General features: G+C 46.6%; 1 protein-coding gene across 1 annotated transcript in view; it reads right to left on the bottom strand.

The window, feature by feature from the left end:
• The window catches only part of ERICH1 (glutamate rich 1), a 47,743-nt gene that overhangs the window by 6,589 nt on the left and 14,737 nt on the right, over positions 1 to 26,417 (bottom strand). Inside the window, exons 2-4 of the mRNA XM_032618597.1 lie at positions 26,271 to 26,417; positions 18,262 to 18,396; positions 395 to 871 (exon numbers count right to left, since the gene is read on the bottom strand). Coding sequence (XP_032474488.1) covers positions 395 to 871; positions 18,262 to 18,396; positions 26,271 to 26,417 — 759 coding nt within the window. The remainder of the gene's footprint in view (positions 1 to 394; positions 872 to 18,261; positions 18,397 to 26,270) is intronic.

Raw genomic sequence — 26,417 nt, 5'->3', positions numbered from 1 at the left:
TGCTTCCTTCACTTCTCTACTAGCCGATGAAAATGAGCAAGAATTCATCGAAGTCTCCAACCTGGATTTATCTTTTCTTTAGACATAGAGCTGAGAATAGCACCATATTCTGAAGTTGGATCTTAGAGAAATGAGGATGATGAGCCCACCCTCGTTTGGACCCACACCTCTAATGGGCTGGCTGTTTCCCCTGGTGAGCCTAGAGCAGGGGCCAGCCCAGATCTTTGGTGGGATGAATTTAAATATTTGGATTTTTGCCTCAAAACTAACGACTTATTTTGAATACTGAATATTTTTAATGTTTTGTATTTTAAACATTTAAGTATTTTACATTTGCTTAATTTTCCAAAGAAGTAGATGCCATTATTCAAAAGAACAACAGGAAAAAACATACCATCATAAAAATAAATTTCTTGTGTTGACTTCAGAAAGTTCAGGATACCATCTGCCTTTTCATTGGTACTTTTAACGTCTTCCTTCCCGGCGTCTGTGGCTCCTTCCTCCTCGGCATCCGGGCCTCCTCCCTCCCCGTCTGCGCCGTCCTCTCCATCACTCACTCTCACGTCGCCCTGCTCACTGCTGGTCTCCTCAGGCTGGTACATGAAGTTGACGCCAGAGACTCCTGTTAGTAAGCCAGCTGCTTTCTTCCTTTTAATTTGCTGTTTCTTTTTCAGTTTCCTTTTTTTATTTTTGCTTATTGTGGGGCCATCTGTGTGGCTGTGGCTGTGTGGCTGCAATTTTTCTTGCAAAATACTCTGCTGTTTCTCTAATTCTGCTTGTTCTACAGGAATGTTACTGGGATTTTTAAATTTTTTCTTTGAATTATGCTTTCTAATTCTTCTTCTCTTTGGTTGAGCCTGAAGATCCTGATCTATAAAAACAAAAATTCAAATATAACAATTTTCTGTAAAATGAAACCATAACAAACTTACTAGGCTAGATAAATTTTCCATTAGGATCTTGTAATTTTAGTAGAAAAGGAATTTAAAATATTTACTTCAGTGATTCTTAACTTTATACCAACAAAGTACACTGTTGAGGATACTGGGATTTACCATGAAGTAAATTAATAACCTACTTGTTCTTCCAAAAAAGGTGTATGTACGTGTACACGTGTGTGTGTATGTGTATTTATTCAACATTGTTACAATCATGACATATGGTATGATTTTAAGGATGTAAGAGTTGTTGCAGTTTGATCGAGAGTAAAATTTCATGCCTGTGGTCTTGGGGAGAGAAACATGAATGCTCATGTTTTTTAAAGTGTCCTTTAGCACCTTCTAAAGAGTTACTTGTGTGTGAGGATGAGAAGCAAGCAGTGACGACCTGCCCATCCAAATCAGCAATGGGTCCCATATGAATGAAGATGAAGTCTGGGCTCTCGGCAGGTAAGTGACATGGTCGAGATGTGGCAGCCGCTGCCACGCAACAGACAAGGTCTGGAGTGGACGTGGGGTGGTAAGGCCTGCGGTGGACGTGGGGCCTGAGAGGGACGACCCGCATGCCAATCCTGCCCCGTCCACCCCATCCCCGCACCCTCGTGGCAGTGCATGCCCATCACATGCTCAGCACATGCCCGGCGCACGCCCAGCACACCCGCTGCTGCCCACACGCGCCCACCTGCTCCGTCCCAGCCAACCAAGGACGGCGGTGCTGCCATCAACGCTCAGACGCTTCTTCTCAACAACCCTCACTTCTCACAGGTTCGCCTTAGGCCCACCACAGGTTATGGTGAGAAATCAAACACCACGCGTGAGACTTCTGAGACTACGTGGAATGAAGATCCCTCTCCCTGTAATTTGCACTCTAAGGCTTTGATCTGCTGCTGACGTCAGACAGAAGATGCCGCGTGGTCCTTGCGCTGTGTTTCCTGTGATGAGGGGCCTGAGACTCGGAACCCGCTGGTCACACCCTCTGATCCGTGGAGGTGGCTTCTTCTCTTGTTCTGGGCTCTGAGTCTATTTATGCAGCCAAACTCCCACCTGCGCATTTAAACAAGCGTCCACCCGCCCCCCCGGCCTGTGTGACACGGAAGGTCCCCTCCCCTGCAGCTTCGTGTCATCATCAAACCAGGACACTGCCTCCGATACAGGGAGTGTCCTCCCTGACTCTGGAATGAGAGTCCTCAGTTTTCTCTTGATACACGTGACAACCAGGAGAACCTGGTGCTGCCTGCAACTTGGCATGAAGCCCAAATTACCTCATAAAATCACGACGTGACACTGTCATACAGTCCCATACTTGGTACATTTCTCTCTCTTCTCAATCACCAGTGGATGATTGAACACAGCATTTTCCTATTCATTTGAAAGTTGATATTAACTGATTTTAGAGACCTGCTTAGTGTCGCTGACAGACACCTGATTCATGAGTATCTCTGAATAGCTGGCCCTTGAGCTGGTCTTGTAAAATATTAATGTTTGAAAAATGACCACTGCTTATGGAATTTAAAAAATTTTCCAGATTCAGTTTAAAAAAAGAAAAAATTACATTTCTCCTCATTGGGGTCTATTCTTGCCTTTATTGATTTGGAAAAAAAGTCATCCATAGGATGCTTTATCAAGTCACAGTAAAGCCATCTGGGGACCAGTGTGCAGTCGTCTGGGGGCATCCTTACTGTCCACCAAGAGTGGCATCCGGAGAGCTGCTCTCATTTATTCCCCGATATCTCTGTTCTCCAGGCCCTTCCAGCCGAGCCAATTACTGACGTCATCCTCCGGTTCATTTCTCTTTGCAAGTGGTGAGAGCAGAGCACGAATGCTGCCCTGTGAGGATGATTATGCTATCAGCCTGCTACTCTAAAAGACTATAAAACAGGAATTTGAGAAGGAGGAGGTGGCAAAAAAGGGTGGAAAACATAAGAGTATCATACTTTTTCATATAAGTGTGTGTGCACACTTCTTAAGAGGAAAACTAATACACACTGAGATACTGAAGGTCCAGATGCCAGACCTGGTGGGGTTAACTGTGGTTTCTGGGTGCGGTGACTGTAGGGTTTTTTTTTTTTTTCATTGTATTTTTCTGATTTCCAACTGTAGGACATTGAGCAGATACTGCTTTCATAGTAAGGAAAAATTATTATTTTAAACTTGATGAAATTATGACAGCTCAAAACATGGGATGTCACTAAATTCTACTTAAAGGTGAATTTATAATCTTAAATATGTCAGGAAAGAAAAAAGGCTAAAAATCAATCATATAAGTAAGAAAGAAGCTGGAAAAAACAACAGCAATTTATACCTGAGGAAAGCAGAAGGAAAGAAATAACAATTCAGAGGAGCACAAAATAAAGGAAGAGAAAAGAAAACCCAACAGAGAGACAGCAACCAGCACTGACACTGTGAAGAAAGAAAACAGACGAACAGTGCAAGACTGGACGGGACGAGCAGAGGACACCTGAAGGCCAGCGTGGGGTGAAGGCGTGTGTTAACATACATCCTGTAGGCGCGAAACGACCAATAAGATGGCTCTGTGAACAACTCTATGCAAATAAATCACTAGTTGTATGAAACGGAGGATTCTGAGAAAAGTACAACACACCAAACTGGACACATGAAGAAACGGAAAATCTTAATGGTCCTATATCTATTACAAAATTGAATCTTTAGTTAAAAATAATCCCACAAAAGAACTTCAGGCCTAGGTGGATTCACCTGACTTCTAAGGAACATTTAAGGAAGAAACAAACGCCAACATACAAAACATTTCTGGAGAACAGACACAGTGACGGTGACCACACGCTTTGTGAGGACCAACACAGTTCTTTCAAACCTGATGAGGACACTGAAAGATGGGAAGGTTGCAGGCCAACCCCCTCTCCTAAACAGCAATACAAAACTTCTAAACAAAATATTAACCGTTTTATTGTAGTGATATAAAGTATTCAATCAATATTAACACCAACAAATCATGAAAACGTGTAGCAAACTAGAAATGTAAGGGAAATGCGAAATGCGATAGAAGGTGAGAAAATCCCGCAGGGACACTGCACATGGAGCCCTCACCCTGCTGCTTCTCTGCCGGAGGCCCTGGCGATGCAACAAGAGGAGGGAAAGTGTCAGACCTCACGGGGACGCCAGCTACAGACAGCACCACTGTAAGCCCAAAAGGCCCCCAGGCCCTACAGACAGGCTGCATGGGAGCCTGCAGACACAGAAGCAGGACGCGAGTGCGGCAAGGAGGACGCTCACCCGCACGGCAACCAGGGTCGCAAGGTAACGCTGGCGAGCGCCAACCTTGGCAGAGAGCACCAACCCCAAGGACCCCACCGGACACTGGAACTGCAGCCCCAGAGCAGCAGGGAGCCTCGCTGTCCCTGGGCCTCCCCGTAACGAGGGCTCCGCAGAGGCCGAAGCAGGGGCGCCCATGCTGCCCTGGGGTCAGCAGATGTGGCACCCGAGTCTCTACCTCAGCTCATGCCCCTGCATCACTCCCAGGGCTCACGGTCCCGGAGGCGGGGGAGTCCTTCTGCTTCTGGACAGCACGGCACCGTCCGAGACGCTCACCACGGGCTCGTGCAGGAGGCAATGGCTGGGGACATCCGGCTCCCGGGGCCAGAGGTCACACGGCCACCCTGCTCTTTCCGCGTCTTGTTCATGGTAACTGACAGGACTAATTACTTGATCTGAAGAAATACTCATCACTCAATGTCCTTTCGACGCTATGTATTTGTTGTTTGAGTCTCTCGTTTTCTCACAGATGAGGGACAGTGGTTACTGCAGGAGGACTTCACCACCCTAATTGTGTGCTACCCGACATGGGCTCACATCTACCTCGGCCGCCAGTGCTTAGAGGCCTTTTCCCCAAAGGAGACATCTTCATGTCTGTTTCCTAAGTACAACATCTTGATGCGACTTAGCATGGAGAATATCCAGTTAACTCACACAGGACACGGTTCAATATTTCCTTTTGAAAAAACAGTAATGCATGTTAATACCTAGATATGATATGTAGGCATTACAATCGATACAAAGATCTGTTAATTTTCTTCTTTTAACATTTCCAGCATAACCTATAGATCACTGGGCAATGACTACACATAATTGAACATAATTTTTTTTAACATCTTTATGGGAGTATAATTGCTTTACAATGTTGTGTTAGTTTCTGTTGTATAACAAAGTGAATCAGCTATACGTATACATATATTCCCATATCTCTTCCCTCTTGCGTCTCCCTCCCACCCTCCCTATCCCACCCTTCTAGGTGGACACAAAGCACCGAGCTGATCTCCCTGTGCTATGCGGCTGCTTCCCACTAGCTATCTATTTTACATTTGGTAGTGTATATATGTCCATGCCACTCTCTCACTTCGTCCCAGCTTCCCCTTCCCCCTCCCCATGTCCTCAAGTCCATTCTCTACGTCTGCGCCTTTATTCCTGTCCTGCCCCTAGGTTCATCAGAACCATTTTTTTTTTTAGATTCCACATATATGTGTTAGCATATGGTATTTGTTTTTCTCTTTCTGACTTGCTTCACTCCGTATGACAGACTCTATGTCCATCCTCACTACAAATAACTCAATTTCATTTCTTTTTATGGCTGAGTAATAATCCATTGTATATATGTGCCACATCTTCTTTATCCATTAATCTGTCGATGGACACTTAGGTTGCTTCCATGTCCTGGCTATAGTATATAGAGCTGCAATGAACATTGTGGTACATGACTCTTTTTGAATTATGGTTTTCTCAGGGTATGTGCCCAGGAGTGGGATTGCTGGGTTGTATGTGTAGTTCTGTTTTTAGTTTTTTAAGGAACCTCCATACTGTTCTCCACAGTGGCTGTGTCAATTTACATTCCCACCAACAGTGCAAGAGGGTTCCCTTTTCTCCACACCCCCTCCAGCATTTGTTGTTTGTAGATTTTCTGATGATGCCCATTCTAAATGGTGTGAGGTGATACGTCATTGTAGTTTTGATTTGCATTTCTCTAATGATTAGTGATGTTGAGCATCCTTTCATGTGTTTGTTGGCAATCTGCATATCTTCTTTGGAGAAATGTCTATTTAGGTCTTCTGCCCATTTTTGGATTGGGTTGTTTGTTTTTCTGATATTGAGCTGCATGAGCTACTTATATATTTTGGAGATTAATCCCTTGTCAGTTGCTTTTAAAAAGAATGTAGCTGTTTGGCTGGGTTACATGCAGAACTCCAAGTAATGTAACATAATTTATAAAGATATGGAAAAATGACAAATTTGACCCTTTATAACATTTTCTACCCCAAACATACCAGACCTTTTCATGATTTTTCATTCTCTGTCTAAAATTAAATCGTTCCTCTTGTTTATGAGCCAACCTTTTCTTACCAGTTCAAATCTCAAGTGCTTTATAAGACTTCCCAAGGTTAGCTTCTCCATCCGCTGTGCTCCTATGGCGCTTGGTCTCTATCGCTAATAACACTTAGTACTGAATGACAAAGTCTGTTACTGACTTTATTCCACTCCCTAACCTCTAAGCTCTACAGCAGTAAGGGTTGTGTTATCATCACGGTTGTTCCTCCAATGTCTGACACACAAGGTTCAAACAAATAGCTCGTTATATCAGATCCAGCCACGGTGCAGAAAGAGACGGTGCAATCAGGGGACAGAACCCATGTGCTCTGGAAGTCAAGAGCAAAAGCTGCTTATTTATCGTTTCCACAAATATGAATCAACTGTCCTTTGGAGACTGAAGTATGGCTACACATGGTGCGTTTAAATCTGCTGATCATCAGAGTTACTCCTCGGTATTCATACAACCAGAAAGGACTCTCATAGTCAGGCTTTCTCTCTCCCAGTCAGATAGATTAGGGTGAACTTAGGTAGGAAGTCTGGGTCTCTTGACTTTTTACTAACAGGGAGTTCCTTGGGCTGTCAATGAGTTAATCCAAGTCTCACACGCAGCCAATGGCTTCTATGGCCCAGGACAAAGCAGGGAGCAGGGTGTAAGGTCACCTTCACAAGGTCAGCCTCTGGACACAGAGGAGATCCATCACTCTGGCTCTACCATGACCAATTGCTACTTCACACCGGATGCTTTTGTTGCAAGTAGTCTCCTGTTTGGCTCTGATTACCTTGAGATTAAGAATCTGACTGGCTGTGAAAATGCAATGGAATTTACATTCAGAATTCGCAAGATTCTTATGCTACCTCATTATTTTAGGATACAGATGGTGTCACATCCTAAAAATCACTGCCAAGACTGATGTCAAGGAGCTTACCACTTATGTTTTCTTCTAGGAGTTTTATGGTTTCAGTTCTTACATTCAGGTCTTAAACTTATTTTGAGTTAGTTTTTGTGTATGGTGCAAGACAGGGTTCTAGTTTCATCCTTTTGCATGTGGCTGTCCAGTTTTCCCAACACCATTTATTGAAGAAACTGTCCTTTCCCCATTGTACAGTCTTGGCTCCTTTGTTGTAAATTAATTGACCATATATGTGTGGGTTTATTTCTGGGCTCTCTATTCTGTTCCATTGGTCTATGTGTATGTTTTTATGCCAATATCACACTGTTCTGATTACTGCAGCTTTGTAATATAGTTTGAGGTCAGAAAGCATGTTACCTCTAGCTTTGTTCTTCTTTCTCAAGATTGCTTTGGCTATTCAGGGTCTTTTGTGGTTCCATACAAATTTTAAGATTATTTGTTCCATTTCTGTGAGAAATTCCCTTGGAATTTTGATAGGGATTGCACTGAATCTGTAGATTGCTTTGGGTAGTATGGACATTTTAACAATAGTTAATTCTTCCAATCTACGAGCATGAAATATCTTTCCATTTATTTACATTTGTCATTGTCAATTTCCTTCATCAATGTCTTATAGTTTTCATGTATAGATCTTTCACCTCCATTGAATTTATTCCTACCTAGGAATTTTATTCTTTTTGATGCAATTGTAAATTGGGCTGTTTTCCTAATTTCTGATAGTTCATTGTTAGTGTAAAGAAATGAAACTGATCTTTGTAAACTGATTTTATACCCTGCAACTTGACTGAATTCATTTGTTCATTCTAACAGGTTTTTTTTTTTGGTGGAGTGTTTAGAGTTTTTAATATATAAAACCATGTCATCTGCAAATAGACTCAGTTTTACTTCTTCCTTCCTAATTTAGAGGCCTTTTATTTCTTTTTCTTGCCTAATTGCTCTGGCTAGGACTTCCAATACTACGCTGAATAAAGTGCCAAGAGTGGACATCTTCATCTTAAATAATTTCCCACCTTCTTTTCTCAGTATCTCTTTATGGAATGTCTATTAGTTGAAGAAATATTAATCAATAAATTTTATTAGTTGAAGAAATATTAATCAATATCCGAAGAAGTATTCATAATCTGTTCTATTATTGTAATGCATTCGCTTAACAATAAGCTAAGGTGGTGTACGGGTTTACCAAGATCTAAATATTTCTCTAATCCAAGTTTCTTATGAATATGTGCCAACAATGGTTTGGAAATTAAGTAAATACTTTAAGAAAATAAATGGCAATCCGAACAAATGTGGGTTTTCTTATTTTATAAAGACAGGTTAAAGAGCTGTGCAGACTCCACTGGTAAATTATTTCAAAATTAATATTCTGACCCACATAGTCCTTGGTCAATCATACATCTAAAGCTATGCAAGCTCACTCCACTGTGACTGAGAGGAATCCAGGGTATCAGGTGTGTGTGCCAATAAGATGCCAAAGAAACAAAAACATGAGCGTACAAAATAGTTCTAGTCTTCCAGAAACAATCTAGGCCTTTTTAGGTGCTCTAAGAACGCATGAACTCTCTTCTGTGTCTAGCCTTTTATGTCACATTGTTGACAGTGCATGGCAGAGGCAGCTGGTCTAAGTGAGGGTTCTCGACTCACTGAGAGAAAAGAGTGGTTCAGAATGACACCACCTCTACTGTCCCTCAGATGCCCCCAAGTAACCTGTGAGAAAGGAAAGGCTTTCACACAATTACATGTCTTAAGTCTCATTTCAATAAATCACCCGGACAAGAATGAAAGCCTGCTAACTCTGAGTCTGGCTTTACTGTGCCCTTGAGAGAGTATGTGTATGGAACATGGCACTGGTCAGAGAATCTCTGCTGAGAGCCTGCTTAGGACTCTACCTTGACTCCGGTGGCCTCTGGTGAAAACTGCACCTTATTAGTCAAACAAGCTAGCGTGCCTGCTGTGCTCTGCACCTGGGAAGCTCAGAGAAATCACGCATCAGGGTTTCTTCAGCCCAAACAGAGCCAGTGAGATCTGAAGATGGATCTGCCTTAGAACTGCGGCCTAAAGCTGTCAAAACTCATTGAAAGGATGGTTGACTCACAACCAAGCCACATTAGAACTGTGCATTTAGCTCATGCTTCCAAAAGTTAACATGAAGTTAATAACTATTTCAACCAGAGCTTGCTATTAGAATACTAATCATAATAGCTTTCCATCAAAATGACTTGATTTTAATGACTTTGCAGCTTGATCTGAACACAAAAACCATGTCAATACAGTCAACCACTTGTGATTATACGAGTGATTATACGAGGAGAGAGGACTGCTCCTTATTTGCAGGCTGTTTTTATAAATAATTACACAACTTGGTTCATCAAATATTGACTGAAGACTTAACACCAGCAGGTGCCGGTGCCTCAGGGAATTAAGAGCTGGCAGCGCTCATGTTTGCACAAGCTTTGCACAAACCCAATCTAATTGGCACAGCAAGTGTGTGGTGTGCTAGTGCAGGATTATTACCCTATCAGGTGGCCAAGGAAACTGAGGCTCAGGGAAGGAAGACAGCACCCACAGTCAACAGTGGGGCTGCAAACCCAGGGCCCTTCACTCTCACTCTGCCACCTGCCAAGTCGGAGCTCCGTCCCCCAGGGGCTGGAGGTGAGGATGCAAAAGCAAGTAAGTTACAGAAATAACCAGATACTGGATGGAAGGCAAAGGGAGGGGGCACTTCTGTGTCGTGGTGGGGGGCGGGGTAAAGGAGGCCAAGAGAGGACATGCAGAGGGAAGGATGTGGGTGGAGGAGAGGTCCCCACACTAGAGGGACCGAGCAGGGGGCAGAGGCTAGAAGGAAGCCGGAGCCTTACCCGACCCGATCCCGCCCGGCTGGCTGGAGGGGGGAGCAGATCAACAAAGGGGGTGACAGCAAGTGTGGCAGGTCTTAGACGGACACAGGCGACGTGTGTGAGGTCAGTGAACGGGAGCCCACGCACCGACCAGCACAGAGCTGGGCCCCAGCAGGACCGACTCGCAAGAACATGAATGGAAGGAGCAGACGGGAACCCCTGGGCTACTTCAGCAGGCAGGGGCAGAGGTCACAGGAGGAGATCCAGAGCGACGCGACGAGCCTGAATGAGCCCTGACAGAGGCAGAGGCACCAGGCAGAGGGGCTCAGTGTCCCAAACTGCCTCCCCGCCCCGCCAGTGCCCCCACTGCACCCTCTGATGAGAGCCAGACAGACGGGGGGTCTTGCTTCCCATTATAAACAGCATTGGAGCGGGCAGCTGTAAGCGAGAAAGTCACCGAAGAGGCGGGGCCCCGAGGACCCTGAGAGTGAGACACCGCGGTGACGGTGACGCGCCGGGGAATTGTGCCACAGACCTTAGTGAAGGAATTAAAACCAAAGGCAAGTCAGATTTCATAGGAAATCTGCAAAAGGAAGACATCTGCAGAGGAAGATCCAAAACAAGATCCCAGGAAGGAAAAACAGGGAAACAGCCCAGACAGCAAGCCGTGGGGAGTGTGTAAGAAAGACACCCGGAAGGGCTTCCCTGGTGGCGCAGTGGTTGAGAGTCCGCCTGCCGATGCAGGGCACACGGGTTCGTGCCCCGGTCCGGGAAGATCCCACATGCCGTGGAGCGGCTGGGCCCGTGAGCCATGGCCGCTGAGCCTGCGCGTCCGGAGCCTGGGCTCCGCAACGGGAGAGGCCACAGCAGTGAGAGGCCTGCGTATCGCAAAAAAAAAAAAAAAAAAAAGCAAAAGAAAAAAAAGAAAGACACCCGGTGGGACAGGGGCACCTCTCAGTCACTGAAGCCACAGATCCAAAAACAGATGCCAGATTGCTGGCACCCAGCAAGCAATGAACATAACTGTTACAACAACTAAAGTAACGTATAGCATCATAGATATGTTATACTCAGTTATAAAAAGGCAGGTATCTTCAATACAGACATAAATTCTGGAAAAGGCACAAAGAGAGGAAGTAGTTCCAGGTGTGTGCAATTATCAAATGCTTCAGGTGTTGAGTGTACTTTGTTGCAGGGACGCAGCCCAGGGAAGAGGAAAGCAGACGACCAGCCAGCAGCGAGGGAAGTGACCAGGCGTCTGACCAGGCTTCCCCCGTGTTCTCACAAGGAGAACAAGGACATTGGGAAGAGCTGACACACAGCTCTGACAGTGCAGCGGGACCAGCCCGCAGTGCATCCCTGGACTGTGGAGCCGGCCGGTATTCTCAGGTCCAGGGTGGCACCTGGGTCAGAGCACCCCGAGATGGTGCTGAGTCTCGAGCCCACAGCCCTGGAGGCCCTGGGACGGGGACGGGGACGGGAGGAAGTGACTTCAAGGAGTGAATTCTGGCCTAACTGTGCCCTCTCGGAGCGGCAGCTGAAGGAGCAAAGGGCAGAGTGTGGAGGAGGCTGGGCACCCTCACAGGTGGCGTGGGGCTGTGGCAGCGGAAGGAGAAGAAAGCCGTGCATTCCAGACTCTGCCCAGGTGTTCACTTTCTAGGGCGTGGGAGCCCTCCTGGTGGTGACGTTTACCAGGGGAACCCAGCACATGCAGGTCGGGGAACTCTGTGGAGGTGGCTCCTGAAACGCGGAGATGACCTAATTACAGAGTCTCAGCCCTCATCAAACTTGGCTGTCTGCAAAAAGTTCATAAAGTATGTTATGATAGCCAAAAAAAAAAAACAAAACCAAACAGTGGTGCCATCATGAAATCCAGAGATCAATACTGGAAAAGGTCACAAAGAAGTGTAAATAGTTATATAAGACATTAATAACGGATCGATGTACAGATCGGTAAACGTGGGAATCACTCATTCACGACTAAGAAGCTCTTCTGGAAAAAGAAGAAAGAAACCAGATGGGTCGGGTTTCTCCGACCCAGGTGCAGTGCCCCCTCCGTGGGCGCCCCATGACTCCTGGAATGGCCCTTCAGCTCCGCGCGGCTCTGCAATGCCCACGTGGCCCCAGGGAAGGTGCAGATGAGGGCAGGGATCCCCAGCCGTCCTGCTGACAGGGATGGACGCTGCATCTACCCAAAGGCCTGCAAAGAGGCACGAGGAAACCCCCATGGTGAAGGCCCATCCAGCCCATGAGCCAGCGGGGCAGCCGCTGAGGAATGCAGGTCAGGGAAGATGGGTGAGCAGAAGCCGGGAAGAGAGCTGTGGATGTGGAACGTGGTCCATCACATACATGGCTTCGAAACCAACAAGGAAAAGTAACAGGCAACTGAAGAAAAAGTGCAGGATTTAAAAAGGAAAATCTATTTTAAAAAAAATGAATGTACACCTTGTTCTAACAAAATATATCCCAGATGGGTCAAACATTTCATATAAAAATATAAAGGGGCTTCCCTGGTGGTGCAGTGGTTGAGAGTCCACCTGCCGATGCAGGGGACAGGGGTTCGTGTCCCGGTCCGGGAAAATCCCACGTGCCGCGGAGCGGCTGGGCCCGTGAGCCATGGCCGCTGAGCCTGCGCATCCGGAGCCTGTGCTCCGCAACGGGAGAGGCCGCAACAGTGAGAGGCCCGCGTACGGCAAAAAAAAAAAAAAAAAAAAAAAAAAAAAAAAAATATATATATATATATATATATATATATATATAAACAGGAGCCATACAAGGGTGCTTGTGAGTATTATTTGTCCCTCTGGGTGTCGCCATCTGTTCTGCTCAGTCTACTGGGGTGATCTTTTCTTTTCTTATTGATTTGTAATATCTTGTTATATGGTAAGGAAGCTAACTTTCATCTATTGTGGAATGTGCAAAGATCATCTCCTATTCTGTCCTTTGCTTCTGAAACTTATTCATAGTGCCCTTTGCCATAAAGAAAGTTTAAATTTCTTCACAGTCAAACCTGTCATTTAGGCTCTTAGGCTTAGAAAGAATTTCCCTAACACACAGTTTTCTCACATGAAAATGTAAGATATATGTTGTCCAAACAATTAGCTAAAATTTAAAAGATTGAAAATGTCCAGGCAATGGAAGAAAGGGAACTTCCTTAGACTGCCTTCAGGAATGAAAATTGGAACAGCTTTCTGAAAGACAGTTTGTTATTATGTCTTCAAATTTAGAAACACATGTACTCTTACACTTAATATTTCCACTTCGAAGAGTTTATATTCAGGAAGTAATCAGACTACTGCGTGTATGTACCGTGTATGTACAATGACGTTCACGTGCGAAGTGCTTATCGAGCACCAGGCAAAGTTCTAGACGTCTTTCAGTGCCGGGGAGGGGAGCCTAGTTATAAACAAGTTGCTTTCATAAAATAGATTTCAGCTACTTTTAAAAAATGATATATCTATATGCACTGAAATGTGAAAAAACCTCCATAATACATTAAGTGTGGAAAGTGGTTTATAAGGCAGTATATATAATATGGTACAACTTTTATAAAATCTGTGCATGCATATACAACATGTACAGGGGAGAGGTTTCAAAAGATGTTTACTGAGGGTCTCAGCCTGGTGGCCTTAGGTGATGTTTTACTTCCTGTGCGTTTTCTGTAATGCTTGACTTTTCTATAATAAGTGTTTCTGTGGTCAAGAAAAACAAAATATTCTTCTCTGAAAAAAAAAAAAAGGTTGGAGTAACAGAGAAGAAAAGGCCCTCTTTCCTAGAGGCTGGCCTGTTTTTTAGTTTATAAAACAAACTGAGGTTCTTATTTCTGTGTAAAACGTGTAAATGTAAAGTTTCTGTGTAGAGGTTCCAGAACTTCACCTGCTGGCAGTGGCAGGCAGGAACTCCTGCCTTTTCATTATGAAAAAAGGACCTCTGCAAAGCTGCTATGACAGCAGCATGCAAGTGCCCGCAGAGGAGGGACGCACCTTTGGCTGCACGGGGTCCGGCTCCAAGGACAAGCGCCTGTTGATAAGAGATGAGACACTGAAAGCTGGAAAGGGGAGGCAGAGAAGGACAGCTAGCAAGAATACTTAATTAAGGAAAAGAGGAGAAGATGATGGTGTAGAAAGTGGTGGCTGTGAAAAGCAGGTTTCAAACCAGTAAGTGCACCTGACCTGTCACGCGCCAAGATCACCTACGTTCTCAACAACGCGCATGCAAGACATGGGGCAGCGCTGCTAAAGGCTCACTGCCAGAGCCAACGCTGAAATGCTGAGACCATAGTCACAATTCTGTTTCTAAAGGGACGTGGGTGGCTTACTGCTCTCTGTTGAAAGGCTGAATTCTTGGTTCAGCTATTAAAGGTGAAGGGGCAGAAGGAGGCCCGTGAAAATGGTAAATGAGCCATAGAGATGCAAATGTGAAGGACAAATTTCGTTACAAAATTGGTAGACCAGGAGGCTGGCTAAGTACTGACCATTCCTACTGGAAGGGACAGGAAAGCACTGAAGGTCCACAGAGGTTAAAGGGGGGACTTGCTGGAGAAGACCAGACATTCACAAGAGAAATGGAAAGAGTAATTTCAGTTACAGTTAAAACACATCAGTTATTGGAATAAAACAGTTTCACATCAAAAGAAAACCAGTCTTAACAGGGAAATGCAGAATTGCACCCAGTTCTCAACGTGGGTTCTCAGTCCAGTGTAAGTATGAAGAAGACAAGTTTGTCAACCTGTGAGTCGACGGCACCAGTCCCCACACGGTGCTGTCACCAGGAGCTCACACAGAGGAGCGTCCACAGGACTGTCAGCCCTGCACAGGGTCCCGGACAGACCGAGCAGCGCCATGGGCAGGCGGCAGGTGTGAAGACCCCGGTGTGCCTGGGAAGGAGCCCCTGCAGACCCAGGTGGAAGCTGCCAACATCAAAATCAGAAGAGATGCCTCATATGAAATGCGAATTTCTTTGTAACTGGAGCACGTGAGACAATGCTTGGAACAACAGTTTAGATTTTCACAGCTGCAGAGTTCACAAAGGATTTTCACAGCCTTTAAAAATGTTACTCCTGGGCTTCCCTGGTGGCGCAGTGGTTAAGAATCCGCCTGCCAATGCAGGGGACACGGGTTCGAGCCCTGGTCTGGGGAGATCTCACATGCCGCGGAGCAACTAAGCCCGTGTGCCACAACTACCGAGCCTGCGCGCATAGAGCTCGCGCACCGCAAGGAAGAGCAGCTCCCGCTCACCGCAGCTAGAGAAAGCCTGTGTGCAGCAACGAAGACCCAACGCGGCCAAAAATAAATTAAAAAAAAATTATGAATTCAAATTTATCCAAAAAAAAAAAGTCACTCCTGCTCTCAGTCCATGTCAGGGGAGCCGGGGCAGAGGGGAGGTGGGCAGCTGGCACCCTCCTTCAGCCGGGACCCAGCTCTTGTCACCGTCACCTGCAGCGGGTGAGAACCGAGACCACCTGGAAGGGTGCCATGCACCATCAGCCCCAGTCTCCCTGCCCAGGCACGACACCCACTGAGAGCAGTACCGGGCGGGGCGACCGGACCAGGCCCTGAGGTGAGGAGGGGTCAGCCTTGGGTGCCACCAGACCTGCCGCCCCGCACGGGCCGAGGGAGGGGACGCAGGACGCGGCGGCCGCAGACGGGGCGGCCGACCGGGAAGCCTCTTCTTTTCCCAACTTCTTGAGGAGTCACTACTGAACTGGCTTATTGGTGCTGGGCATTCAAATGGCCATCAACAGTGGACACAGTCACCTCTGGACTTTTCCTTCTTTTCAGACTCCAGTCCTCACGCTGTCTTTGCTTTCAGTGCCACCAATAAGACTGCGGAGCCCTCCCACTCTCAGCCTTGTGGGTCTGCACGCCTCACGCCCCGCCAGTCCCGGCTCAGGCGTCCCTCTTCCTGTCCCAGCCCCCTATCGAGCCCTAACGACCCCCAACACATGCCTCCCGGCTGAGCACGGTGGCCTCTCACGCCTCTCTGAAGGGTCTCTCATTTTACTTTTTAAGTTTTTAAAAAACTTTTTGGCAGATTGATTGATTAAGATTGATTTCTGCATCGGGTCTTTGCTGCTGTGCACGGGCTTTCTCTAGTTGTGGTGCGCGGCTTCTCATTGCAGTGGCTTCTCTTGTTGTGGAGCATGGGCTCTACGCGCGCAGGCTCAGTAGTTGTGGTGCCCCGGCTTAGGTGCCCCGCGGCATGTGGGACCTTCCCAGGCCAGGGCTCGAACCCGTGTCCCCTGCATTGGCAGGTGGATTCTTAACCACTGCGTCACCAGAGAAGACCAGATCTCTCATTTTAAACAGTATCATCAACACTTCCTTCCACTTTCTCACTTCAGACCCCTGAAGCGGCCCACCTTGTCAAATGGGTTCACAAAGGGGAAAAATATTAGAGAAACAGTAAGAAAAGTGAACTGAAACATTGGAAATGAGTTATAAGTGTTCAAGATAGAAAGATATCAACTTCCTAGCCAGAAGTGCATGAAGGAGTTATTCAAAGCTCTGAAAACCTGGGTCAACGTTTTCAGTGATGTTGACATGGAACTGAGCTCACAGGGCCTCTTGAGAGAAAGGACCACTTCTTTTTTTTTTTTTTTTAGGACCACTTCTTAAAGCTGAGACCTGTCCCCAGCGGGGGAGAGCCATGTGGCCACTGGGAGGTCATCGAGGAGCCCAGGCCCGCCTGCTGTGGGACAGACACACATGGGGCTGGGGCAGCAGTGGGGTTCAGGTGTGGGGTCAGGGCAGAAGCTGGAGTCAGAACGGCAGAGCAAGGTGGACATGTCACCCTGTGACCTCAGGGATGCAGCTAATGTCCTGCAAGGAGATCCCAACCTTCCTTCCCAGTCCAGTCTCTCCTTTGAGGGAGATGGTGGCCCACCACACCTTCCTTGACCACAGCCTCTGGGAGAAGGTCCTTGGAACCTGTGTGCTCCCGGGAACCAAAGGACAGAAAGAGGGACATGAACAGGATGGTCTGCCAAGAAGCAACTGCAGAAATGTAACCTGGGACCTGCTGGAGCCAAAGGTACAATGAAAGTCGCCGGGGATGTGCAGGTTACCATGGTAATTAGAGGGATGTGTCCTAGGCACCGATTCCCCACCTCTCTGCTTTGCCCTGACCATTGCTCACCTGCTAGAGCAGAGCGGCACCAGGCCACCCCCATGCCTTCCTGAAGGCGGTGGCACTGGGACTTGAGGGCCAGGAAGAGTGACTACCACAGGGACGCGTGTCCAGCTGCTGAGACGCTTTCCCATCTCCTGGAAGGACGTCCCTCTAGCTCGGCAATGCATTCAGTCAAGGGCACCCAGAAGGTTCTCGGCTGGGATGCTGCCCAAAGACCCGCCCGGGAGGCATGGGTAGCAGAGCTCACTGTGGGCAACAGCCCCGGAATGAGTCCGCATTTTTTCATTGAATATACTAAGTACACAACGGAGTATGTCACCAAAGTAATTTATCTTTATAAGAACATAGCTTAATTTCTGAATGAAATAATCTATTTATCCAATAATTATATTCCAAAGATATTCAACAGGGCTTGAATAGATGACTATATTACTGCTTAGCTATCCCAGTTTTGGTTTTATGGTTTCTGATGCTTTAATTAGGAAGTCAGAAAGATCAATCTACCAGGAGATCCTATTTTCTTGATATTCAAGTTAAGGTTTACGGTACAGAGTTTCTTAGTTTTTACTTGTCAAAAATCAACTGGGGAAAACTCCAAATTCCTCTTAAGGAAGTTCCGAAATGATGAATTAAAAGGGGAAAAAACTACCATTTGACTTTTTACAGTAAGAATGTAACGTGCAGCCTCTGCACCCCCAGAGCACCTGACCCTTGATCTTCCTTCACTCACAAAACATCCAACAGCAAAAGCAAATATCATCATTCAATTTTCCACAAGAGATGCAACATAAGTTATTTCATCATTACAAAGTTGATATGCAATCTCAGAAATTTTGAAAAAATTGGAAAATCAAGAAAAAAAGTCCTACTTAACAAGAGAAGCACTTTCACATTTCGATGTATTAACGCCAGACTTCCCCTAACTTGTAACAAATGGGGCTGTGATCACATTCCAGCCTTAAGTCTCCTCCCAGCCTGAGCTTTTCCTGCTGTGGATCTTACAGGCATCTCTGACGACTGCAGACCACACAGCAGTGAGACGCTCAGCCCCGTTAAAGTTCAGATGCAGTCACGACCCTGGAAGACCCCGAAGGCTGTCAGCGGTCTTACCTCCTATGTCTTCGCCGCTGGAGGAGCTCTCAGGACTCGAGCAGCTGGGGGCCTCCGGCGGAGGGGGGACCCACCCCTCAGGAGGCAGGCCCACGGTGTAGAGCCGTCGCGCAGGCTGGACACGAGTGTCACCACCTGTAGGAAGAAGCAGGGACAGATGTCATCAGACGTCTACTTGCCGAGCAGCTTCTCCAGCCACGTTCACTGAAGATGGGTAGCCAGAGCCGTAAATACTGATGTCAGTCAGCCAAGCATTTTGCCAGCAGAGCCACTAAGCTCTACACCCAGACAGGGAGACAAGGGGTGAGCTATGATTATTTAAATTCACATTGTTACTTATTATGTAAACTTCTGGGGTTTTATAATATGGTATAAAAACATAACTAATTCATGAATAAGAAGCAGAAAATAAAAAGACTCCACGTAACACACCCCTCATGACCACAACACGAATCTCAACATTTTGGTGCATAACCTTCTGGACCTTTTTCTCTCTATATGCTAACAATATGTATGCGGTGTGTCTGTCTGTTCACACCCACACACAGACACACACACGTCTTAATGGGATCACGCCACACACAGACACACACACGCCTTAATGGGATCACGCATCATTATACATGTATATAGTATATGTATAATATCATTCAAAAGTGAATATGATAAAATATTAAGATACATTTAATCTTACATACTCTTAAAGGCTACGTGATATTCCATGTTATTGGCAAATTTAACTATAATTTAACCACTGTCCTAAATTCTGCATATGGAGGTTGATTCTAAATTTTCACTATTACAAGCAGCTGCTATGACCATCCTGACTGTACATAACTTTGCACCACTGACCACAGGGTTCCTCCAAACAAATTCCTGGAAGTGGATCTGCTGAGCTGCACCATCCGGAGAGGCAGCTTCCGGTGCTGCTGCCATGCTCTCAACACTGGGCAGGATCGACGCTCTAAACTTCATGTTCTCATTCAAGATATGGCAAAGTAACCTTTATCCAACACAAGTGGATATCCCAATTAGTCTTTCTCAGAAAAATGAATATTTTACTTTAAAAAACAACGACAAGGACTGAGCAAAATCACTAATGCACATAGAATGTGTGGTTGAGAGACATTTAAATTGTAAAAGCTTTGGAACATTTTCAAATTCTTCTGCCATCAATATACTTCACTTTTGTGAAACTAAGGGGCAAGAATGTAGTTCTTATGTTAATCTTATCCATCCGGTTGATTAACGACTGTGTCGTTACTGCCAGGATCAAGGGCAGAGCAGGGACGTGCTTCCAGGCAGACCATCCCCTGTCGGGTGACATCAACATTTGATCATTTTTCACAGAATACTTTTGGGAGCTTTTAATCAGCTAACAGAACTTGGAAACACTACTGCTCACTTAAGTATCAGGATGAATACAGGCGGCGCCGTGGACCCGAGGCAGGATCTGACTCCTGTTATGAAGGGCAAGGATGCACCTGAGGGCGGAGCTCTTCCCACTGCTCCCATGCCGAGCACACACTCATCTGAGGCCAAGCCTGCGGGCTGAGGAAGGCGATCTGCTGCCTGTGTCAGGGTGGACAGGCACAGAGCGCAGCTTCCCGGCCCGGGTTTCCCTTGTCTCTTCTGGTAGAAGATGGCTCATCGCTGCACGGCAGTCAGATGTTGTGTTTCACTGCTTAGGGCTCGGGGCTCAGCAGGGCCACAGCATCCCCTCGCCCACACATCGGGCCCGCAGGGTGGGGCTTGGGGATCTGGACGAGGCATGTCAGGACCCCCTTCACTGCTGACAGAGGCCACCGTCTCCCTAGGAACACCGGGCTGGCCGCGAGGCTTCAGAAGAGGCGACTTAATCAGCTCTCCTCTCGTTGATCAGCTGGCTGAGATCCGAGGTTCATAATTCTCACCTTTCTGGCTCTGGGTCTGATTTGCAGGACACCCACTTGAGCTTGATTTCATGCCTAACCACTGACTCCCCCTGCATTGTGCCTGTCCACATGGCCCCCTGCCCACAAGCAGACACGCGCACCCTCCACCAGGGCACCGCCACCAAGCCACCCTTGGGACGGCCCGCAGCCTTCACGATCGTGTGTTTGTGTCACGGAGCTCGGGGCACAAGGCTGTTTTTTATAATTCTTCTGGATTACCTGGCTCTTTAAAATATATACAGATATAAAGCAATAACAAAGAATAAGGGTCCAATGTGGGCTCTTGGGTGACGGAAATTCATCAAAATGCTACCACACCGATTGTTGTGGCCGTTTACAGATCATGCCCTCATCTTTAAGAAACAAATGGAATCACCAATGCCCTTTTGAAACTAACAAACAAACAGATGCACTTCCGTAAAGTGAACAAATAGTTATCAGAATCACCATGCTGTGTCCTAACTGTACAAAGAACATTTTCTCAACCTCATCCAGACTGACTGACAAAGGCCCCTTTCCTCATTTGGCTGCTTCTTCCAACACTGAAAAGACTTGGACACACCTGCAGCTCTGCTTATCGCAAAACTGTGTCCTCCACAAGCATCAAGCCTTCAAGCAAATTCTCAGATGACCTTTACAGAATGTTTCATATGACCTGCACACAAACTTGTATTTGTCTATTTGATTGTGATTTCATTGTTTTGTCTTAGCCAAGATTTCTCTTTTCTAGCTGCAAATGAATTGTTTTTTTCTTCAAAATTCCCAAGACATATTGCTTCAAAAAATATGTTGCTCTTTCAGGATTAAAAAACACTCAAGAAACTAGGGCTAGAGGGAACTTCAAATGACAAAGAGCATGCATGAAAAACCCACAGCTGGCACTACACTCAATAGAGAAAGCATGAAAAACACACGGCTGACATTATACTCCATTGAGAAAGCCTGGCTGCTTCCCTCTAAGATTAGGAATGATTACAATTCACATTCTTGCCACTTCATTTCAACATTATACTGAAAGTACTAGACAAGGCAATTAGTCAAGAAAGAAAGGAAGTAAAAGGCATCCAGATTGAACAGGAAGAAGTAAAACATCTCTTCTCACAGATAAGATCTTGTATATAGAAAACCCTGAAAAATCCACATACACAAAAAAAACCTGTTAGAGCTATTAAGTTTGGCAAAGTTGTAGGATACAAGACCAACATACAAAAATCTATATTTCCATATTTAAGAAACCACTGCCTAATGCAAGGTCAAAGCATTTATTAGTATTCCCATATACTAGCAATTAATAATCCAAAAAGAAAAATTCCATTTACAATAGTATCAAAAAGAATAAAATACTTTGGAATAAATTTTTTTAAGTATAAAATTTATAATGAAAACTACAAAGCATTGTTAAAAGAAATTAAAAATGACTTAAATGGAAAACTAGACGAAATTCATGGATTGAACAACTTAATATTGTTAAGATGGCACTAATCCCCAGAGTGTTCTGCAAATTCAGTGCAATTTGTATCAAAATTCCAACTTCCCTTTTTTTTTTCTTCCAGAAATGGACAAGCTGATCCTAAAATTCATATGGAATTGTGAGGGACCCTGAATAGCTAAAACAATCTTGAAAAACAACGAAGTTAGAAGACTCTTAACTCTGATTTCAAAACTTATTACAAAGCTACAGTAATTAAAACAGTGTGGTACTGGCATAATGGCAGACATAGAGACCAATGGAACAGAATTGAGAGCCCAGAAATAAACCCAAACATCTATGGCTAATTGATATTTTTGTTTTTGTTTTGTTTTTTTTTTCGGTACGCGGGCCTCTCACTGTTGTGGCCTCTCCCGTTGCGGAGCACAGGCTCTGGACGCGCAGGCTCAGCGGCCATGGCTCACGGGCCCAGCCGCTCTGCGGCATGTGGGATCTTCCCGGACCGGGGCACGAACCCGTGTCTCCTGCATCGGTAGGCGGACTCCAACCACTGCGCCACCAGGGAAGCCCTGGCCAATTGATTTTTGACAAGGGTGCCAAGTGGAGAAAGGACAGTCTCTGCAGCAAGCGGTGCTGGAATGACTGGATATCCAGACAAAGGGATGAATCTGGAACTCTACCTCACACCATATTCAAACATTAACTCAAAATGGATAAATTACTTAAATGTAAGAGCTAAAACTATAAAACTCAGAAGAAACCTTAGATGTAAAATTTGTGGCCTTGGATTTGGCAACAGTTTTTTAAATATGACACCAAAAACACAGGCAACAGAAGAAGAAATAGATATAATGGACTTAATCAAAATTAAAATGTTTTATACTTCAAGACACCATCAAGGAAGTGAAAGGCTAACCCATGGAATGGGAGAAAATATTTGCAAATCATGTATCTGATAAAGCTCTTGTGTCCAGATTATGACCACCTCTTACAACTCAGCAGCAAAAAGACAAGCAATCCAATTACAATATGGGCCAAGGACCTTATATACACATTTCTCTAAAAAAGATACACAAATGTCCAACACACACATGAGAAGACACTCAACATCACCAGTCATCAGGGAAATGGGAATCAGAACCACAGTGAGGTGCAATCTCACATCTACTAGGATGGTTATCCTAGTAGGGTAAGAAAACAGAAAATAGCAAGTGTTGGCAAGGGTGTGGAGAAACTGGACCCCCCCTCCCCCCGCATGGCTGGTGTGATGAAGAATGGTGCAGCTGCTGTGGAAAACAGTTTGGCTGTTCCTCAAAATGTTAAACATAGGAGTACCACATGACCCAGCAATTCCAATTCTAGGTTTATATCCAAGAGAACTGAAAACACATGTCCACACAAACACTTGTGCAGGGATGTTCAAAGTGGCGTTATTGATAAAAGCCTAAAAGTAGAAATAACCCAAATAGCTATCTATCGATGAACAGATAAACAAAATGTGATATATCCACGGAATGGAATATTATTCAGCAACAAAAAGAAATGAAGCACTGATACTCATTACAATTCAGATGAACCTGGAAAACATGCTAAGTGACAGAAGCAGACACAAAAGGTCACCTATTATGCAATTCCACTCAGGCAAAATGTCCAGAATACACAAATCTGTAGAGACAAAAAGCAGGGAGGCATGAATGGGGATGACTGTAATGGATATGGGTTTCTTTTGGGGTGAAAAGAATGTTCTGGAATTATTGGTGATGGTTACATAACATTGTGAGTATACTAAGAATCACTGAACTGTACATTTTGAAATGGTTATGGTAAACTTTAGATTAAATGAATTTTATCTTTAAAAAACAGGGCTTCTCTGGTGGCGCAGTGGTTGAGAGTCCGCCTGCCGATGCAGGGGACACGGGTTTGTGCCCTGGTCCGGGAAGATCCCACATGCCGCGGAGCGGCTAGGCCTGTGAGCCATGGCTGCTGAGCCTGAGCGTCCAGAGCCTGTGCTCCACAACGGGAGAGGCCACAACAGTGAGAGGCCCGTGTACCGCAAAAAAAAAAAAAAAAAGTTGCTGCATGTTGTATGGAGTTTTCAGAAAAGAGCATATAAGTTAGGCTCATTTGCATCTGTGAAATACTAAAATTATCAGAAATGCCTCCTCTATTTGTTGCCTGAAGCCATGAGAAAGGGTGTGGGGGTCCTGCCCACCAGACCCCTCCCCCTTCCAGGATGCTTGGCGGCCAGAGGGTGCTCTGGAAGGGGAGAAAGCGTGGGGTGTGCAGAAATGCAGCAACTGGACACCCCTCTAGGACCCAGTGAGACTGCCCTGGTCACACCACATCCTCATTAAACACTCCCCCTTAGTTTAGGCCACGGCAGGTGGCCAGTCTACACTGTGCAAGGCACACTGCACTGCCTTAGACAGCGAGCACCACACGCAGAGCCTGCAGTCTGAGAAATCACATGGGTGGAGAGGTCCACCGAGAACATGGGCTGAAACCTGACCTGCGGTCCTCGTGGGACCTCTCCTCTGGCCCCATCACCATGCTGGCTGGGCCAACTCCATCCGGGCACTGGCGTCCATCCTGTCCTATCCTCCGACTGTGCCACAAAGCCGCCGGCACCAGCCACCACGGTGTGATCACCAGTCAGCACCATGGGTGCCCCACTGCCCATCACAGCTCAGGCCCACCCCCAGCTCCTGGCGGACGTGATGGAGGCTCCCCATGCTCAGGGCCCCCTCATCCACTCACACCAGGCATCTGCTCCATGGAACAAGCTTCTCAACCTTCCATACGGGTCATTTCACGTAATCGTACATTCTGAACCAACTTTACATCAGCATCTTGATTTTTAGTTCAACATCTTCATACTGAACAACAACAGCACCTCACAGCCGCCTGCTGAAATGACATGACTGAACCTGGAGCTTCCGTGGAAAGACACCACCCAGATTATTACTATTAGTGAATAATCACTGTTAAAACCGTCAAGTTAGAAGAGGGAAGAAAATGCAAATAAATCCTAAAAACAAAATTTTTAAAAAGACTAAGAACATTGGTTCAGTCAAACTTGGACAGAAAACCAGGAACGCCCAGGGATGCCTGCTCCTCACGTAGGCGGCACGTCTTCCCTACGGTTCCCGCCTTGCTAAGCTGTGCTGTGCTTATTCAAAACCATGTGCGTCCTTCGCAGGTGGAACGGGTGTCACGTTAGTTTTCTGGGCAGCATCACAGGTGGGGGCTTGAGCAGAGGTGTTCCTTCTCTCCTGGTTCTGGAGGCTGGATGTCCGAGATGGAGGTGTCACAGGGCTGGTTTCCGAGGCCTGTCTCCTTGGCGTGTGGATGGCTGTCTTCTCCCCGTGTCCTCATGCAGTCATCCTGCTGTGTGTGTCCGGGTCCTGATCTCTTCCTGATCTCACCAGTCACATTGGACTAGGACCCACCCTAATGGCCTCGTTTCACTTAATCACCTCTTTAAAGGCCCCGTCTCCAAACACAGTCAACATCTTGAGGTCAGGGCTCCAGCGTATGAATTATGGAGGATACAATTCAGCCCACGACAGTATGGTCTTTGAAAGGTAAAACAGCATTAAATAGTAGCCACTATTCCTTAGTGTGACTCCAGGGGTGGGAGTCCACCCTACACCTGGCAGGCTCTCTGTCAGAACAGCAGCAGGTGCGCCAGAGAGTGGTGGTCCTGGGGGGATGCTACACGGGGGTCAGAGCACCCCAACCACACCGAGGCACATGAGGACACAGAAAGGGAACTCGGCAGCCCCAGGTTCATCCTGAAGGACAAGCTTGTGCAGCCCCCCATTCTGGGGGGGAACGCTTTCCCCTCGTCCGCAGGCATTGGCCATCTCATGGGTGAAACAGGCGTGGGCACGATTATTTCTGGAGATCCAGCCTGTGGGCAGCAGGCATGCCCTGGGCTTGTCGGGCCTGCCGCTGAGATCTGGTCCAGGGAGGGTCAGGATTTGTGGACATAAGGTTACCGGGCCAGGCCAGCAGGACAGACCAGCGCTCAGGAACAGAATCACTTCAGGACAGAGCCCCGTGAGGGGCCACTGCCAAAGAGAAACGGAACTGACCCGAGAAAGGGTGCTGGGAACTCTGCCCTCTCACGTCCACCTGGGCACTAGAGGCTGCAGCCAGGGCTGCCCCCACCTCGCCTGGCCTCTTTCCGTGTGTCCCACTTAGTGGCCCCATGTCAGGCAACACCGCTGCATTGATGGGGAACCAGAGTGAGAGGAGCCTCCACGGCCGACCACCTCACTGTGTGAGGATCTTGGACAGACATCTGTGAAGAGCAATGGACAGGAGACTAAAACAGGAGAGACGTCAGGAGCGTGTCCTGGGTGGACAGGGACTGGGGCAGGGTAACAGGGCAGATGAGAGACCAGGCAGCAGGGTCCAGTCTCTGCAACCGGGAACAGCATGTAGATGAACTCAACACCAATGGCGGACTTGACCTCGTCCCCAGCTGGGGGCACCGATGCTGGCTTCTTCCCTCCCCAAGTGAAGTAACTGTCCTCCCAGAGCGTGAGCAGAGCGACACCTGCCCGTCCCCTGAGGTGACACCCCAGTGGCCTGAGGCCAGGCGCGTGCTTCCTGGGGAATGTCCAGGGACCCGCCCTCACCTGTCACGGGGGGGATGCCCCTGCCCTTCACTCTCTCAGGAGCCGCTTTCTCAGGTGGGTTTCTGCAGGCTGGACTCACCGGGGCCCTCTTCTCTTGGCCACGTGGAACCTCAGGATACAGTTTCTTCAGCACTTTTCCAACAAACA

The sequence above is a fragment of the Phocoena sinus genome, chromosome 21 (assembly GCF_008692025.1).
Source record: "Phocoena sinus isolate mPhoSin1 chromosome 21, mPhoSin1.pri, whole genome shotgun sequence".
NCBI classification, from domain to species: domain Eukaryota; kingdom Metazoa; phylum Chordata; class Mammalia; order Artiodactyla; family Phocoenidae; genus Phocoena; species Phocoena sinus.
This window is presented reverse-complemented; position numbering and strand designations above follow the sequence as displayed.